The sequence below is a fragment of the Anolis carolinensis genome, chromosome 6 (assembly GCF_035594765.1).
Source record: "Anolis carolinensis isolate JA03-04 chromosome 6, rAnoCar3.1.pri, whole genome shotgun sequence".
NCBI classification, from domain to species: domain Eukaryota; kingdom Metazoa; phylum Chordata; class Lepidosauria; order Squamata; family Dactyloidae; genus Anolis; species Anolis carolinensis.
Genome location: NC_085846.1, coordinates 95,487,397 through 95,504,681, shown reverse-complemented (window position 1 = coordinate 95,504,681; position 17,285 = coordinate 95,487,397). Strand labels below are relative to the sequence as shown.

Below are 17,285 nucleotides of genomic sequence, written 5' to 3'. Positions count from 1 at the left end.
TCTAAGGCACCATCAGTTATAAGAGGCAAATGAAGTCCAGTACCACCAACGGGAAAAAAACCCTCTTTCTATATAAAAAGTAGCTGAGATTCTAGGGCATATCTTTTGAGATGTTTATATGGGGACGAGTGAGCCTTAGAACAGAAGAAATATGGTAAGGATTGAAGCTGCAGTTCTGAACCAGTTACCTAGGAATGTACTCCATTGAATTCAATGAACCTTATCCCACTCTTATTTGATTTTCAGTGGGATTCAGTGACAGAAGTGTGATGTGATTCCAGTTTACATTGGTAGGCTTTGAAATTGGATTGGCCTCTTATGCGGAATCAAGACAGATTTCAGCCGAGCAAAATCAACATTCTGGATCCTCTCCAAGTTGTATAGCAATATTTTATCTTAAATTGGCCAGCTAAATGTCACAAGTTAATTTTCCTGATAAGGAAATGGAGATACTGCTGTTCAGGGATTGTTACTGAATGAGACTGAGCAAGGTTTTAAATTTTTTTTTTTATGTTTTTCAATTCTAGGTACTGGCATCGATCATTGAATCCTAGGAAATTGGTAGAGGTGAAATTTTCTCATTTGAGTAGAAATATGACTCTACAGAGAACAATGAAACTCTACAGACTTCCTGATGTAAGCAATGTCTCTACTCAGAGGACCTTCATTGTCACAGTGGGGCACAAAATAGCCTTCTGTCGTTCTCTGACAAGGCAAGCTTTTTATAAATTCCCTGCTCAAGGAACATTAAAATAGTAACTACAGTTGGAAAATACTACTTGTAAAGAACTGTAGTACTGACTGAAAGATACTTACGCTTTTTGAGGGGAAGCACTGGAGCCACAAGAATAAAGGGTTTTAATTTAGTTTGTTTGGGAGGCAATAGCTCTAAACCAGGAGGGATGGGCCAAACCATTTTACTACCAGAGGCAAAGAACAGCATGGCAACCCTTTGCATTCTCTAAAAATAGACAGGCAGACAAACAGCTAAACATTACTTCAGTACAGCCATCCCTCTGTATCAATGGATTCTGCATTCACAGATTCAACCAACTACAGTTCAAAAATATTGGGGGACGAGACAACCTCATTTGAGTTGTTTGTCATTTAATATAAGGGACATCCATATAATAATGGCACTTTAACATCCATGGATTTTAGCTTCCATGGAGGGCTCTGGAACCAAATCCTAATACACTCCTTAAAATTGGGGGTTCCGACCCTTAGTTCAATGTTGGCAAAAGTAAACGGTTTCAGGACACTATTTAGTGGCTGCTATAGTCATTTACATGAAGCTGTTGTGCAGTGTTCACAGTGGACTCTGCAAAAGATGCTTCATCTGTGCTCCATAAAAAGAAAAATCAGCCTGTTTAGCAAATTTTGCAAATATTGTTCTGTTATCACTAAAACGTTTGATTTTTATATGTACTTTAAATATATATATACCCAGGGTCACTTAAAAAATTCTCAGCCAGAAAGGGGTTGCAAGTGGAAAAGTTCAAGAAGCCCTGCCCAAATTGATACTGGGAAGGTAGCATTGTACTGGCAACAGGACAGCATTAAGCACCACGACAGATTAATTTAGAGCAGTGGTTCTCAACCTGGGGTCCCCAGATGTTTTTGGCCTACAACTCCCAGAAATCCCAGCCAGTTTACCAGCTGTTAGGGTTTCTGGGAGTTGAAGGCCAAAAACATCTGGGGACCCCAGGTTGAGATCCACTGGATTAGAGGATGTTGGATAGGAGTTCAACAACGCAACCATCACTCTTTGCCTACCACCATGTGCTTCCTGAGCCATCCCTTCAATCTACTCATTGACAGGCATGGCTGTGTCTGAAACCTTAGGCTGAAAACCTATTATATGTTTCCCAACTGGGCTGAAGAACCATATTTAGTTTTAATACTTATTTCTAATGCTGAAAAGTCTCATAAGGATAAATCCTTATTCCAAAAACAACAAAGTAATGCTATACTTACGCAAGGTTATGTCCTTTTGTTTTGTTCTGTATTTATTTGAGTTGAGTTCCTTATTTAAACAAATATACCATACCGATTCCATCCACTGTTGGAAGTCAATGATGTTGAGGCCAGGGGGAATGTATCAAACATTTTGATCAGTAAGGTAGATCAGTCAACCCCCAAGTTCGCATTGTACACATTTCAGAAGCAATTTATAGCAAACAATTGACTCTGAGGGACAGTTTCGCATTCTGTCCCAACCCTCTGAAACAGCAGAAAACTGCCCTGAAAAATCACCTGGAAGTGATTAGAACTTCCATATTGATTCCCAAAAATGATGAGTGTGACCTGGTTGGGATTAAGAACTAAAGGATGACTTCCAGTTTTGCCAACTCCTATTCTAGGGCATTCTTCTGCCAACTCTTCCCCTTCAGGAGTGTTGGACTACAATCCAGTCATTCCCATCAAAGATTGGAGGTGATAAAATATAAAGTCCAACAATTGGTTCTGCAACAGTTGCAAAGAGCCTGGAAGATAGAAATGTTTGCCCCAAACTTTGAATACTCTTACATGCTTTTAATGAACTATTTATTGCATATAAGCTGCTCTTTAAATGTTCTGATCTTTTCCATTATGCCAAGGCCACAAAAACTTCTGGTTTGAGACCAATGGAACGGAAAGATATAAAAGCAGTTCAAGAATTAGTTAACAATTACTTGAAGCAGTTTCACCTTGCTCCTTTTATGGATGAAGATGAAGTGGCCCATTGGTTCCTGCCACAGGATCATATTATTGACACGTTTGTTGTAGAGGTGAGTCACACCCTTCTCTCCTCTCAACCTGCTGTTCCCCAAGTGCTTGCATTCCCCCTAATTTGACTGTATTGTATCATTTCATAAAGTCAGTTTAGTTTTAATTAAATATGCATTGCCTATGTTCGGACATAGTGAAGAACACTAGTCTGGAGATGAAAACCTTTGATAATCTAAAAGTGAAAAAAAAAGATAGTGATGTTGAGAAGTCTACTAACACATATGAAAAATATAGAAAAATACTGAAAACACAAAAATGCCTAAATACCACATATCAGTGTATTACAATAGTAAAACCAAGTATCAAGCATTTAAGAAAATGTATGTGATTTATATGGTTACATATTTCAAGGGAAATAAAAATTCTGCAATGTCATTTTTGAGGAAAATCCAATGTTCAGTCTTTAGAGTCCTGCTTAAAGTGAAATCAAATAGTACAGAACTAATGTAGTTATAAGAAGAAAAAGGAGCCCGCAATCTGGCAGAACTGCAAATAATTTGACAATATCCTTATCTAACACACTGGTGTCACAGTGTGTTAAAGCGCTGAGCTGCTGAACTTGTGGACTAAAAAGTCCCAGGTTCAAATCCCGGGAGCGGAATGAGCGCCCACTGTTAGCCCCAGCTCCTGCCAACCTAGCAGTTCGAAAACACGCAAATGTGAGTAGATCAATAAGTACCGCTCCGGCGGGAAGGTAACGGCGCTCCATGCAGTCATGCCGGCCACATGACCTGGAGATGTCTAAGGACAACGCTGGCTCTTTGGCTTAGAAATGGAGATGAGCATCAACCCCCAGAGTCGGTCACAACTGGACTTCATGTCAGGGGAAACCTTTACTTTTATTCAGTGGTGACATCTTTGGCCAGAGTAGTTTTTTCCAAATCCAACTAGTTTACTTATGCATTTGGATTTCTTATTATTAATTGATGATGTTGTTGGTTTTTTTTCAGGGTTCTAATGGTATTTTAACCGACTTCTTGAGTTTCTATACGTTACCTTCAACAGTAATGCACCATCCTGTCCATAAAAGCCTCAAAGCTGCTTACTCCTTCTACAATGTTCATACAGAGACCCCTCTTCTGGATCTTATGAATGATGCACTCATTATAGCAAAGCTGGTAAGCAGTTATTTTTGTTTTTAGATGGGAAACAGTAGACGTTCAAATGAGGGAAGAGTTGCACTATAAATGCCATTCATACTAGTCAACGTAAACAGTGGTGATGGGATATGACAATCTTAACAAGACACATAGCTCCACTTGCTCGTCCATTACAAAAAATGGAGTTGGGTCCAAGCATCTCACTTCACCAATAATGTTACATCTGTGGACAGATGCTTTCCTTGTACATTGGATCTTCCAGTGCAGAACACTTGACACTGAAGCAGATTGGAGGGAGGCTATTGATCAAGGTTCCTCAACCATCTGCACTGTAGAACTAGGAGTTTGACTCCACTTGAACTGTCATGGGCTCATTACTATGAAACCCTGGGCTTTGTATTTTGTTGAAGCACTAGCACTTAGCATCCCTAAGGCCTGAACATTATTTCAGGGCTTCTTCCATGGTGTAAAGGTATTGAGAAAGGCTGCTCTAGATTGCCCAGAGCTGTGTTGCGTTAAATTCCTAGGAGAGCTTTCAGTTCCCTATAGCAGCTGGAACTCAAATGTTTATAGCTGTAACTTTCTTATGGACAGGAAAAAAGTCAGTGCAAAATGTAGCTTTTGCTTTCTAGATTAATATTACTCCCTCAGTTAGTCTGGGATAATTAGCTTTGACCAAAAACAAAAACAGTGGCTCATTGATCAGCTTGGATGGGAGAAATGTTCTTAGTAAGTTGCCTTCTGAATTAATTTTTGTAGTACAGTGAGAACACTAAGGTTAAAAAGAAGCATTAACCACCATATTAGAAATGCTGACTCTCGGCTAGATGGGGATTTCTACCCGACCAGACAGTGTGCAACCTTTGAGATGCTGTTGGATTTCAAACTCCCATCAGCCCTAGGCAGCCACAGTCAGTGATGAGGGGATGCTGGGAGTTGCCACCCAACACTATCTGGATAGGGGAACAAGGTGCTCAATTAGTATCAGCTAATTGTGACATTGGTTTTGGGGAGGGGATGGACAACAGACTCTTCTTCCTTAGTTGAACCAAGTTCTGTAATTAGAACATAAGTGAGCCTTATCAGAAAATTAATTCTGAATATTCTTGTTTTGCCAGAAAGGATTTGATGTGTTCAATGCACTAGACTTGATGGAAAATAAAACATTCCTGGAAAAACTGAAATTTGGTATTGGAGATGGCAACTTGCAATATTATTTGTATAACTGGAGGTGTCCTGGCATGGATTCTGAAAAGGTAACGCACTCACCACAAAAACTTGTACAAATATCAGCCAAATAACGCACTCACCACAAAAACTCCTGACTGCTGCTTCTACTCCTCCCTCCCCTGAGCAGATCCGTTCCATGTGGCACCTGGAAGCAGGGACTCTTTGGTGTTGTTTTTAGGCCTGTTCCTGGGGTTATTTGGGGTGTTGAAAATTGCATTGGATAGACCACATCAGCTCTAGATTATTAAGTATGGTTTTCTGTGGACAAACAGATGGTGACTACTGGATGGCATATGTTCTATATCAGAAACTAGAGCTGATGTGGTCTATCCAATACAGTTTTCTGAATCAGCATCCCAAATAACCAAACGGAATCTAAAGTTGAACAAAAACTGATTTAGTACCCTCTGGTACTAATGTTGGAGAGTGGTCCCTTTTCAAAAAAGCGTTGGGAACCATTGGTTTAAGGGGAAGGCAGGAAAGAGCCAATAAAGAAAACCTGCCCATGGAGACATTGTGATGTCATCGCTCTCAGATCTGGAGGAGGGAGAAAGTAGGCAGGCAGTAGTTCCAATGACACTGAGCAATGCCACATATATATGCTAGTTTGTATATAATTTCTCAGAAGGTCTGTAATTTCTCTCTCTTGTTATAAATTCATAACATTCATCTTATAACTAAGGCCTAAAACATTTGAATAGCCACTTTTCGTATTTTCTGTGCCTCTGTCTCAACTAATCCCATACATCTTTTTTGTTTCTAGGTTGGTCTTGTACTACAATAAGGACGAAAGACATTTGTATTTATAGTTCTTGATAATAATCATCTGGGCTGACAGAAGCTCTTGGACCCGTGCAGCTCAAGAGGAGTAAAAGCACAACGCCTGATGAACTTTAAATAAAACCATTGAACCTTGCGGGTGTGCAGGAGGGGAGCAAAGAAATCCACGAGGGACCAGCCCTCCACACCTTCAGTTGTGAACAGGAAGAGCTCATTGGCCTTTTTCTGTTTTTATCCATGAAAAGAAAGCACAGGTGTTTCATTTTGCAACGCTTAGCTCGCATCTTGACAAAAAAAAGAGTTTTTCTCTCTTCCCCCTTCCTTTCCCCTGCATAGGACTGTTTTTGTACAACAACTCAATGGCAGTGTTGGAATAGAGTACAAATTCTTTACTGTTATGTGACTGAACTGCTGCATTTCTATTTATTAAGTGGTAGTGTATGTTTATCCGTGTAACAAAAATGAAGGAGCCAATTTTAAGTATTTCTGCTTATTTCCATTACGAGGATGTCATCGTCAAAAGGGAGGCAGGTTGGGGAGTCTGACTGTTTATTAGGAAACAATGGAAATCTTGGATGTCTTTTGTAACTGTGGAGTGGTCCAGAAATGTGCTGGTTTGACTGGTGCATTTGTTTCTCCATAAGCAATGCTGCCAAATCAATAAAAACGAACACACAGATTTGTACTTTGATCTGCGATAGATCACTGACTTGACTCAATAGTATTGCACTGTTTAGTGCAGGTGTTTATATGTTGTCTGAATTATATTATTCTGTTCACCTTACAGCTCTTGAGGAAAGGAAGCCTACACTTTTGGCGGTAGGGTGAGAACAGCTGTACATAAAACTTAAGGATTTTAGTACTGTTATCCAAATGTGTTAAGACTGAATGTGTTCAAAGGCTTTTTGCAAAATTGCACATATTCCTTTTTGTCTACTTGCTTTTTTAAAAAATGTCCATAATTTTGAAATGAACATTATGTTTTGTGTAAATAAGTAAAATTGTTACTAGTAGTATGATCCTGGATTTTGAAGCAAAGGGGTTTCATTGCCCCTTGAGCTCATAAGCTAATGTTCACAACATTGCCAACACTTATTTGTTTGATACTGGAATATGCCATCTCCTTCCCTACTGATGAAGCCCAATTTAAAATATGAAATATTTTATATGCATTCCATTCCTTCCACTGACAATAGAAACCTGTATTTAAAAAGAAAGGCTAGAAAAGAGCAAAGGTGGTTCATAGACATTAAGTTATTTGTGAACTACTTCATGGTAAATTCACCCCTAAGTCCACAAAAATCTGAATATTTAAAACTAAAGCAGTTATTAGATTTCCAGTCATTTCCAGTTTCAGATTTTAGGCATTTTGAGGCCTGGTGCAGTACATAATGGTTCCTAAAAACCAAAAATTGCCCCATCCCAAACCAGAGGTTGCCTGTCCCTTACTTAGATGTCTGCCTGACAGTAATATAGACAGATTTACAAGACTGAGCCAACAAATGCATATTAGGGTGCATTTACATCACTTTTACTGTGACAGCTCAAGGCTATGGAAGAATGGGAGTTAAAAGTTCTACGAGGTCTTTTTAGCCTTCTCTGACAAAGAGCGCCTAACCAAACTACAACTCCCAGGATTCTATAGCATTGAGCCGTGGCAGTTCATGCGGTATCAAACTGCATAAAATTGACAGTGTAGATGCTCTCTTAGTTATAATAAATGTAACAATTAGAAATTGGGGGTGGGGGACAACAAACAGTGAGGACACAAGGCTTAACAGGATTTACTATTACCTTCTTCCCTACTACATAAATTAAGAAAAGATGTGACAAAGATGTGATGAGATGTGGCTCATCAATAGCAGCTATTGATGAGCCAATAGCTCCTATCAGGTTTTTCCCCAGTGTCTTTGCACCTTGTTCATCCCAAAAAGATTAAAACAAAAGTAGACTTGGTATAAATAAGTGAAAAAAATGACATTTCATACACTTTTGGGCACAAATTATTGTAATAAAGCTCAGCTAGTATACAGAAGTGTTTCATGTGACTAAATTGCCCAGTTTGTAGACAGCACTCAGTCAGAGATGGGAATGATTCAGTCCTCCAGATGTTACTGCAGTTCCCAACATTCTTCACCATTAGCTGCTAAGACTGCTGGGAGGTTATTTATTTATTGTGTCAGAAGCGAACCAAGGGTATAGTTGTAATGTATTTAAAAACACAAAGTTTAAAACTTGGCATTATACTAAATGTCCTTTGACCAGTAGCTGGTCACTTGGAGTGCCTCTGATGTTGCTATAAGAAGGTTCTCCATTGTGCATGTGGCAGGGCTGACTGCATTGTAATAGGTGGTCTGTGGTTTGCTTTTCTCCACTCACATGTAGTGGACTCCACTTTGTGGGCCCATTTCTTAAAGTTGGCTCTGCATCTCATGGTGCCAGAGCGCAGTCTGTTCAGCGCCTTCTAAGTTGCCCAGTCTTCTGTGCGCCTGGGGGAAGGGGGTCTCATTTGGTTTCAGCCATTGCATGAGGTTCCAGGATTTGGCCTGCCACTTTTGGACTCTCGCTTGCTGGGGTGTTCCTACGAGTATCTCTGTAGATCTTAGAAAACTATTTCTTGATTTAAGGCATTGGTGTGCTGGCTGATATCCAAACGGGATGGGCCGGAGATGTCAATGCCTTGGTCCTTTCATTGTTGGCTGCTACTTCCCGGCGGATGTCAAGTGGTGCAACACCAGCTAAACAGTATAATTTCTCGAGTGGTGTGGGGCGTAGACATCCTGTGATAATGTGGCATGTCTCATTAAGAGCCACATCCACCGTTGTGAGATATATTCCACACTGGACATGTGTATTCAGCAGCAAAGTAGCAAAGCGCAAGGGCAGATGTCTTCACTGCCTCTGGTCGTGATCCCCTGGTTGTGCCAGTCAGTTTTTGTATGATATTATTTCTAGCACTCACTTTTTGCTTAATAGTCAAGCAGTGTGTCTTGTAAGTCAGAGCAGGATAACTCCCAGGTATTTTGGGCTTTTCCTGGGAGGTATAAATCAGCAACATCTGGAGGGCTACACAATTCCCATCTTTGCTATGCACAACCCTAATTCAATCCAAGTGAAGCCAAAGGTTTCAAAAGAGAGATGCGCTTGCAGAATTTTGTTCTACTTTCTCCATTCCTGAATTTGGCAAGGGGTGAATCAAACTCTATAGTTTTATCAGTCAAGCCAGCTAAAGAACAGCCATTTGTAGCTGGTTTGTTTTTAGAAATTGATGCTCTACAGGGGCATATTAATGTTGTGATTTACTTGAGGTTGCCAAAACTTGTCCACATCAAGCCACAATTCAGCACAGAGGCAGTCCTACAGGCATTTTTGGACTGCAATTTCCACACACTCTTGTACTATGTGGCTAGGGCTAATGGGAACTGTAGTCCAACAACCTCTGGAGGGCTCGAATCTGTCCGTGCATGGTTTAGTGTTACATGTGAACATGGTATGTAATTATCTACAAATCCTTAATACTGTTACTTCCCAGATCCTTAAAACATGCCTGTTTTCGATATTTATACTATAGCAGCTCTCTGAAGCAAGTATAAACTTTGAACAAATATTTAAGCTCCAGTATCCTTTTAATTGCCAAGATGCAATTTTAGTTCTTGGAATTTAACAGCATGTGATATTAATCTGAACCGATTAGAGCTGTAACCTTTGTTTAGGAAACTGCATCATGGAGTATGCTAAGATGTTGCGACCTGCATCTAAAAGTCCAAATTTCAAATGTTTTCATTCCTGCAGGACCGATTTGACATGCTAAAGAAAACCTTCTTTTTAAATCTAAAAATGCACTTAAGAGTCAGTTCTGCATGCATTAATTGACCACGACAGCAAATATCTAATAAAGAAAAGAAATGTAAACGTGGGGAAGGGAACACTGTGCTTTTTAAGTTTGCAGATATTTGCAGCTCTAGCTAACAGATGACCAGCTATTGAATCTTGAATCAGCACAGATGGATGTGTTATGATTGAGCCTCATGGCTCTGTTACTGACAGACGTGGGCGTAAGACTCCTCGAGAGTCAGATACTCTCGAGGAGCGAGAGAGAAAAAGACTGCGAGACATATTTGCAGCACCTTCTGACGAGGAGTCTTTCGAAGGGTTTACGGAGAGAATGGAGGAGGGGCTGGTTAGCTCAGAGGAGGATGAGATGGATTGGACTCGGGTAAGGGAGGAAGTGGGTGCCACTGGCCATGATGGGACAGAAGATGAATGGGGACCTTCAGGATTAGACCCATGGTTTAGCTGGAGGGATGGGACGGGATCCACAGCTGGAGATGCTGTTGGGCGTAGTCAGAGGTGTTCCAGCTCTGACGAGGAAAGTGATGAGGAAACGCCCGGGTTAAGGAGGACAGCTGACAGTGATGAAGATTTGTAACTGGCATAAAATGGGGCTTGAGAGCAATTGCAAATTGCGTTGGGCAAGGTAATCTGGGCAAACGCTTGGGATCCGTGTGTGTGTGGGACGCTTCCCTGAAGACTTGTGTGCTTTCCTGTGCTGTGACGTAAGTTGATTGGAATCCAGGGTCAGACGGCGGGAGGGATTGTGTGGGCATTTGTTTGTGCAAACCTGTGCTTACTCTTATTAGCTTGACCTTCCGTCGTCTTCTTGACGGACGCCATCTCCTGCTTTGAGAACTCGGACTGAACTGACCACGGCTTGTCTTCCCCCCTTCTTGGACTTGGAAAAACTACAAACGTCTGCTTCTGGCTTTGATCTACGGAACGGAACTGGTCTACTCAACTGCTACAATCCTTGGCTGTTTTACTCGTGTTGGAGATCCTGTCTGCTGTGTGTGTGGGGGAGCGACGCAAGTTACTCTAAGCACAGTGTTGGCAGCAGAGAGGAATCTGCTGCCAATTAGTTGCATTCTTGTATCTTTTGTTCCTTGGCTTTTGTTTCGTTTATACCCAGGCTGACGCAAGCAGTTTGTTTTTACCCGGATTAAACTCCGGTTTAATCCGGTTTATCTTTTGAACATTTACTTTTGCCCCTTTTTGCTCCTAAAGGCAAAAACTGCCTGGCCCTTGTGTTTTACGGGCATTTTTGAGTTCTGTAATCTAATAAACTCTGTTACTTTGAATCTTGTGGCGTTCTGTCCTTGACAGATTGCCCAACGCCCATAAAAAGTTATTGCAGCAATAAACCCGTCAGGAAGACGATGGATGAGTTAAGGGCCAAAGTAGACCAATTGCAAACGGCTTTTACCGTTAGCCAAACAGCTCAGGCTGTGAAAGGACATGTTTTGACTCCTGAACGCTTTGACGGAACCAGGTGCAAGTTGCCAACCTTTTTGGCACAAGTGGAGCTTTATTTTTCTCAGCTCAGTGTTCATGCTTTTCCTACAGACACTAGCAAGGTGGCCTTTATTTTGAGTTTGTTGACCGGTCCCGCAGGACAATGGGCCACTAATTTAATTTTGGGAAATGACCCAGTCAAGGACAATTTGAATAATTTCAAAAAGTTGTTAACTGATACTTTTGGGGATCCTCTCCGCACGGAGAACGCTGGGTGGGCTCTGTATCGGTTGAAACAGGGAAAGGGGACTGTTTTGGATTACTTAAATAAGTTTAACCTGTATCGCCACCAGCTGGATTGGGGGGAAAATGCATTCATGCTTTTATTTACTGCCGGGTTAAGTGATATGCTCCAGGATGAATTAGCACGCTTGGAGCCGGCTGAAAGCTGGGACGCCTTAGTAGCTAAGGTGCTGCGTTTAGACGCAAGGTTCGAGGCTCGTAAACACTCAAAAGCAATGTGTGCGCCACCCATGCATGTAACCAGGGCACCTGTGGTGATGGGGGAAGAGCCCATGGAGCTTGGGGTCTTTAAAAAGCTGTCTACAGAGGAAAAGAGCCGTAGGAGGCAGCTGGGCTTGTGTTTGTACTGTGGGAATGCTGGGCATTTTGCCAAAAATTGTAATGTGAAACCTTCCCAGTTTTCGGGAAAAGGCCAGCCCTAGTGCGACGTGAGTCCAACGCACTAGGGCTCCTCAAGCAGTCAACTGAGGGGAGGAAGCATGTTTTCGTACCCATTACATTATCTGTTGGGGGAAGGGAACTTGTTTCTACTTTGGCACTGCTGGACTCAGGGGCTACGGTCTCCTATGTAGATATTGAGTTTGCTAAGAAGCATGGCATTCCTAGAGTGCGCAAGGCATGCGACGTGTGGGTGGAAGGAGCAGATGGGAGACTGCTGGAGACTGGGGTGGTTAACCATGAAACCTCAGCAGTAACGTGGGAGGTGCAGGGAGTAACGGGAACGTTTGTGTGGGATATTACAAGCTTGCCTAGATATGATGTGATCCTGGGGATGGATTGGCTAGCTGTAGTAAACCCACAAGTAGATTGGGCAACACGTAAAGTGATCTTAAAGAGGCAGGATTGTTGCACTCTAAATGTTACTCATTCTGATATGGAGGGAGTGCCTGCTGAGTATGGGGAGTTCTCTGATGTATTTTGTAAAAGAGAAGCGGACAAATTACCACCGCACAGGCCATATGATTGCGCCATCAAGTTGGCAGAAGGTGCGAAACTGCCAGCAGGGAGGCTGTATGCCTTGACTGTACCGGAAAGGCAAGCTTTGCGGGAGTTTCTAGATGAAAATTTAGCCAAGGGGTTTATTCGCCCATCTAGTTCTCCAACTGCGGCACCAGTATTCTTTGTAGCCAAAAAGACTGGGGAACTTAGGCTGGTCTGTGACTATCGGATCCTAAACAAATACACCATTCGGGATAGGTACCCGCTCCCTTTAATCTCGGAACTGTTATCAAGGGTGCAAGGGGCTAAGGTCTTTACCAAGCTTGACCTGCGGGGGGCCTATAACTTAATCCGTATACGGGAAGGGGATGAATGGAAGACGGCATTTAACACGTGTTTCGGATGCCACGAGTTCCGAGTCATGCCTTTTGGGCTTTGTAATGCTCCTGCGGTATTCCAGAGGTTCATGAACGATGTGTTCAGGGACCTAATTGACCAATTTTTAGTGATTTATTTGGATGATATCTTGATTTTTTCTAAGGACGAGAAAGAACATCGTCAACATGTCAAGCAGGTTCTGCACCGACTGCGGGCTAATGGGCTTTTCGCCAAGGCTTCCAAGTGCGTCTTTCATGTGCCTGAAGTGGAGTTCCTAGGTCATGTAGTGTCAGGTAGGGAACTTAAAATGGACCCACATAAGGTTGACGCCGTCAACTCATGGCAGGAGCTGAAGACTAAGAAGGATGTACAAAGGTTCTTGGGTTTCGCTAATTACTACCGGGAGTTTATTCCGAATTTTGCAAAGCTCACGGTACCTTTGACGCAGCTTCTGCGCAAGAAACAGCCATTTGTGTGGGGGCGGGAAGCTCACGAGGCGTTTCTACAACTAAAGTCTAGTTTTCAATCGGACAACATACTAACCCATCCTGATGTTGACAGACCGTTCGTGGTAGAAGCGGACGCTTCTAGCTACGCGTTGGGGGCTGTATTGTCTCAGAAGGATTCCTCAGGGACCTTGCGTCCCTGTGGATTTTACTCGCGGCAACTAACACCCTTCGAGCAGAACTATACCATATGGGAGAAGGAGTTGTTGGCGATTAAGGTGGCGTTTGAGGTGTGGCGGCACTGGCTTGAAGGGGCACGGCACCAGATCGTGGTCAGATCTGATCACAAGAACTTAGAGCACTTGCAAACAGCAAAGAAGTTAAACCAGCGTCAAATCCGCTGGGCTTTGTTTTTCTCCAGGTTTAACTTCAAGGTGCAGTTCGTGGAGGGGAAGGCAAACTTGCGGGCCGATGCTTTATCCCGCAAGCCGGAATTTAAGACCAATGAGCAGGTAGTATGTCAGACCATCTTGCCTACTGCCTCTCTGTGTGTTGTAGATAATGAGCTTGGGTTACATGACCAGATCCTTGAGGCTCAGAAGGATGATGTGTGGACTCAGGAGCAACTGATGCTGCTCTCTGCAGGTAACCGTACCATACTGCCGCATCTCCAGGATCAAGACGGGGTATTGGTGCGTAGGGGGCAGGTTTACGTACCAGTAGGGACCCTCAGGTTGGAGGTGATTAGAGCCCACCATGACGAACCCATGGCTGGGCACTTTGGCAGGTTCAAGACCGTACAGCTTATCACCAGGAGCTACTGGTGGCCAAAGATGCGGCAAGACATTCTGCGCTTTTGTGACAGCTGCGCCGTTTGTCAGCAGAGTAAGACGCCTGTTGGGCGCCCTAGAGGGTTGTTATCGTCTTTACCTGTTCCGGAGAGGCCATGGCAAATCATTTCCATGGATTTTATTTCAGATTTGCCTAAGTCTGGGGGTTATACTTGTATTTGGGTGGTGGTGGATTTATTTAGCAAACTGGCTCATTTTATTCCTTGTTCAACCATTCCGGCGGCCCCTACGTTGGCCTTACTATTTACAAAGCACATCTATCGTTTGCACGGAGCACCCGAGGTGATTATTTCAGATAGGGCTCCGCAATTTGTGTCACGCTTTTGGAAACACTTCCATGAGTGTTTGGGGACTAAGTTAAACGTGTCTTCAGCTTTCCATCCGCAAACGGATGGACAGTCGGAACGGGTTAATGGGCTCTTAGAGCAGTATCTGCGTTGTTTTTGTTTAGATCAACCCACGGCTTGGGTAAAGTGGTTACCGGTGGCGGAATTTGCTTACAACAATGCGGTGCACACGTCTAGTCAGCATACGCCATTTGAGCTAACTTATGGTTTTCACCCACGGGGAGGTGTGGCGCCGTCGACCAATGTGGTCTCTTCGGACCCTGTGTACCGCTCTTCGGAAATGGCTGCATTGCATGATGTTGCCCGTCGCTTACTGTTGGAAGCTAAGGCAACGCAGAAGACTCAGGCTGACCGCCACAGGCAGGCAGGGGAGGAGTTGGAAGAAGGGGATTTGGTGTGGTTATCTTCCAAACATATTAAACAGGCTGGGGGAAAGTTTGCGCCTCGGTATTTGGGTCCCTTTCCTATTGTTAAAAAGATTTCTTCTGTTGCGTTTCGTTTGCGTTTACCGTCTAGTTTAAAGGTCCATCCAGTCTTTCATCGTTCACTGTTGAAACTTGATACCTCTAGTCGTCGTGGTGCTATAGCGGAGGGTATCACTGCCACTTCTCCGCCATCGGGGGAGGAGGCCTTTGTGAGAGGGGATAGTGTTATGATTGAGCCTCATGGCTCTGTTACTGACAGACGTGGGCGTAAGACTCCTCGAGAGTCAGATACTCTCGAGGAGCGAGAGAGAAAAAGACTGCGAGACATATTTGCAGCACCTTCTGACGAGGAGTCTTTCGAAGGGTTTACGGAGAGAATGGAGGAGGGGCTGGTTAGCTCAGAGGAGGATGAGATGGATTGGACTCGGGTAAGGGAGGAAGTGGGTGCCACTGGCCATGATGGGACAGAAGATGAATGGGGACCTTCAGGATTAGACCCATGGTTTAGCTGGAGGGATGGGACGGGATCCACAGCTGGAGATGCTGTTGGGCGTAGTCAGAGGTGTTCCAGCTCTGACGAGGAAAGTGATGAGGAAACGCCCGGGTTAAGGAGGACAGCTGACAGTGATGAAGATTTGTAACTGGCATAAAATGGGGCTTGAGAGCAATTGCAAATTGCGTTGGGCAAGGTAATCTGGGCAAACGCTTGGGATCCGTGTGTGTGTGGGACGCTTCCCTGAAGACTTGTGTGCTTTCCTGTGCTGTGACGTAAGTTGATTGGAATCCAGGGTCAGACGGCGGGAGGGATTGTGTGGGCATTTGTTTGTGCAAACCTGTGCTTACTCTTATTAGCTTGACCTTCCGTCGTCTTCTTGACGGACGCCATCTCCTGCTTTGAGAACTCGGACTGAACTGACCACGGCTTGTCTTCCCCCCTTCTTGGACTTGGAAAAACTACAAACGTCTGCTTCTGGCTTTGATCTACGGAACGGAACTGGTCTACTCAACTGCTACAATCCTTGGCTGTTTTACTCGTGTTGGAGATCCTGTCTGCTGTGTGTGTGGGGGAGCGACGCAAGTTACTCTAAGCACAGTGTTGGCAGCAGAGAGGAATCTGCTGCCAATTAGTTGCATTCTTGTATCTTTTGTTCCTTGGCTTTTGTTTCGTTTATACCCAGGCTGACGCAAGCAGTTTGTTTTTACCCGGATTAAACTCCGGTTTAATCCGGTTTATCTTTTGAACATTTACTTTTGCCCCTTTTTGCTCCTAAAGGCAAAAACTGCCTGGCCCTTGTGTTTTACGGGCATTTTTGAGTTCTGTAATCTAATAAACTCTGTTACTTTGAATCTTGTGGCGTTCTGTCCTTGACAGGATGTTTGAATAAATATACCATTTTCGTACTGTTTTGTTTTGAATAATTATGTGTCATTTAAAACATCGCTATTCTAAGTATTAATAGATTCTTTCTGGAACAACATGCACCTTCTAATTCTGTATGTTTTAGCAATATCTTCGCACAATACCTTTGTAAGGTATGTTTTAAATGGTCAAATAACTGAGTTTAGTCAATATTTAATATTAGGTAGGCTTTTTCGGGCTATAGTGTACTTTTGGAAACATCTGAATTGTTATTAGACACAGCTTAGAATTAAAGTAGGTGGGAGAGAGGGCAAAAGGTCTGGTGATAATTCAGTTGAATTCAAAAAAAGGCACATTAAAGAGCTTTGAGGCGAAGAAAGACTTCACGTAACGATGGGTGCAAATTAGTGAAACGCCTAGTTTCAACATCACATTTCTGCTGTCACACCCAAGCTGCTTTAAATGTCTTTAACGCTAACGTGTCTTAACTTTCAGCTTGGGGGATGCTGGTTTGCCTTCCTGTTTGAGCAAGGAACCCCACAGAATCAGTGTCCACTCTACTGCTTTCAAGAAACAGTAACGATTTATTAATTGGTCTTGGGCCTATCTCCACCCAGGCACTATCTTGATTTCCCTACAACAAAATCCATACTTAAAGTTTGAAGATAACCAGTTGTTCTTGAGGTCGCTGCTCATGGATGATTCTGGAGACGAGGGACAGATTAAAGTTTCCCTTGCTCACTTTCCCTGGTAGAGGGGCCTCTAGGGCGCCCAATGCCCAAGGTGATCAGGCCGAAGGTTGAGAGAGCAGGTCTCTCCTATTGAGGTCTGGCACCTTGCTGAAGGTGCCGGAGACTCCACAGGCTGTCACTGAACAGTGGTAGGTCAGTATAGCTGCATGATTTCCCAGAATAGTAGTATTGACTTGAAATTGCTTGTCCAAGCCTGGATCTCACTGAGACCAACTATAGACACGCCTTGCTAAACTAAGCTAAAGATAGCTCCCTTTCCCTGGGCATAGGGGCGGGCCAACTTACTGCTCAAAACCAGAAAGGGTTTCCTTAA

The 17,285-nt window shown here is 43.3% G+C and overlaps 1 protein-coding gene across 3 annotated transcripts in view; it reads left to right on the top strand.

Annotated features, from left to right (window-relative positions):
- nmt2 (N-myristoyltransferase 2) overlaps nt 1–6,573 on the top strand; it is a 43,807-nt gene extending 37,234 nt beyond the window's left edge. For 2 of the 3 annotated variants that reach the window (XM_062957407.1, XM_062957408.1), the window contains 5 exons: nt 528–636; nt 2,601–2,771; nt 3,723–3,890; nt 4,991–5,128; nt 5,866–6,573. In XM_062957407.1, coding sequence (XP_062813477.1) covers nt 528–636; nt 2,601–2,771; nt 3,723–3,890; nt 4,991–5,128; nt 5,866–5,886 — 607 coding nt within the window. In that variant the 3' untranslated portion in view covers nt 5,887–6,573. The remainder of the gene's footprint in view (nt 1–527; nt 637–2,600; nt 2,772–3,722; nt 3,891–4,990; nt 5,129–5,865) is intronic. The other variant, XR_009999685.1, reaches the window with a different exon arrangement.
- The last annotated feature ends 10,712 nt before the right edge of the window (nt 6,574–17,285 follow it).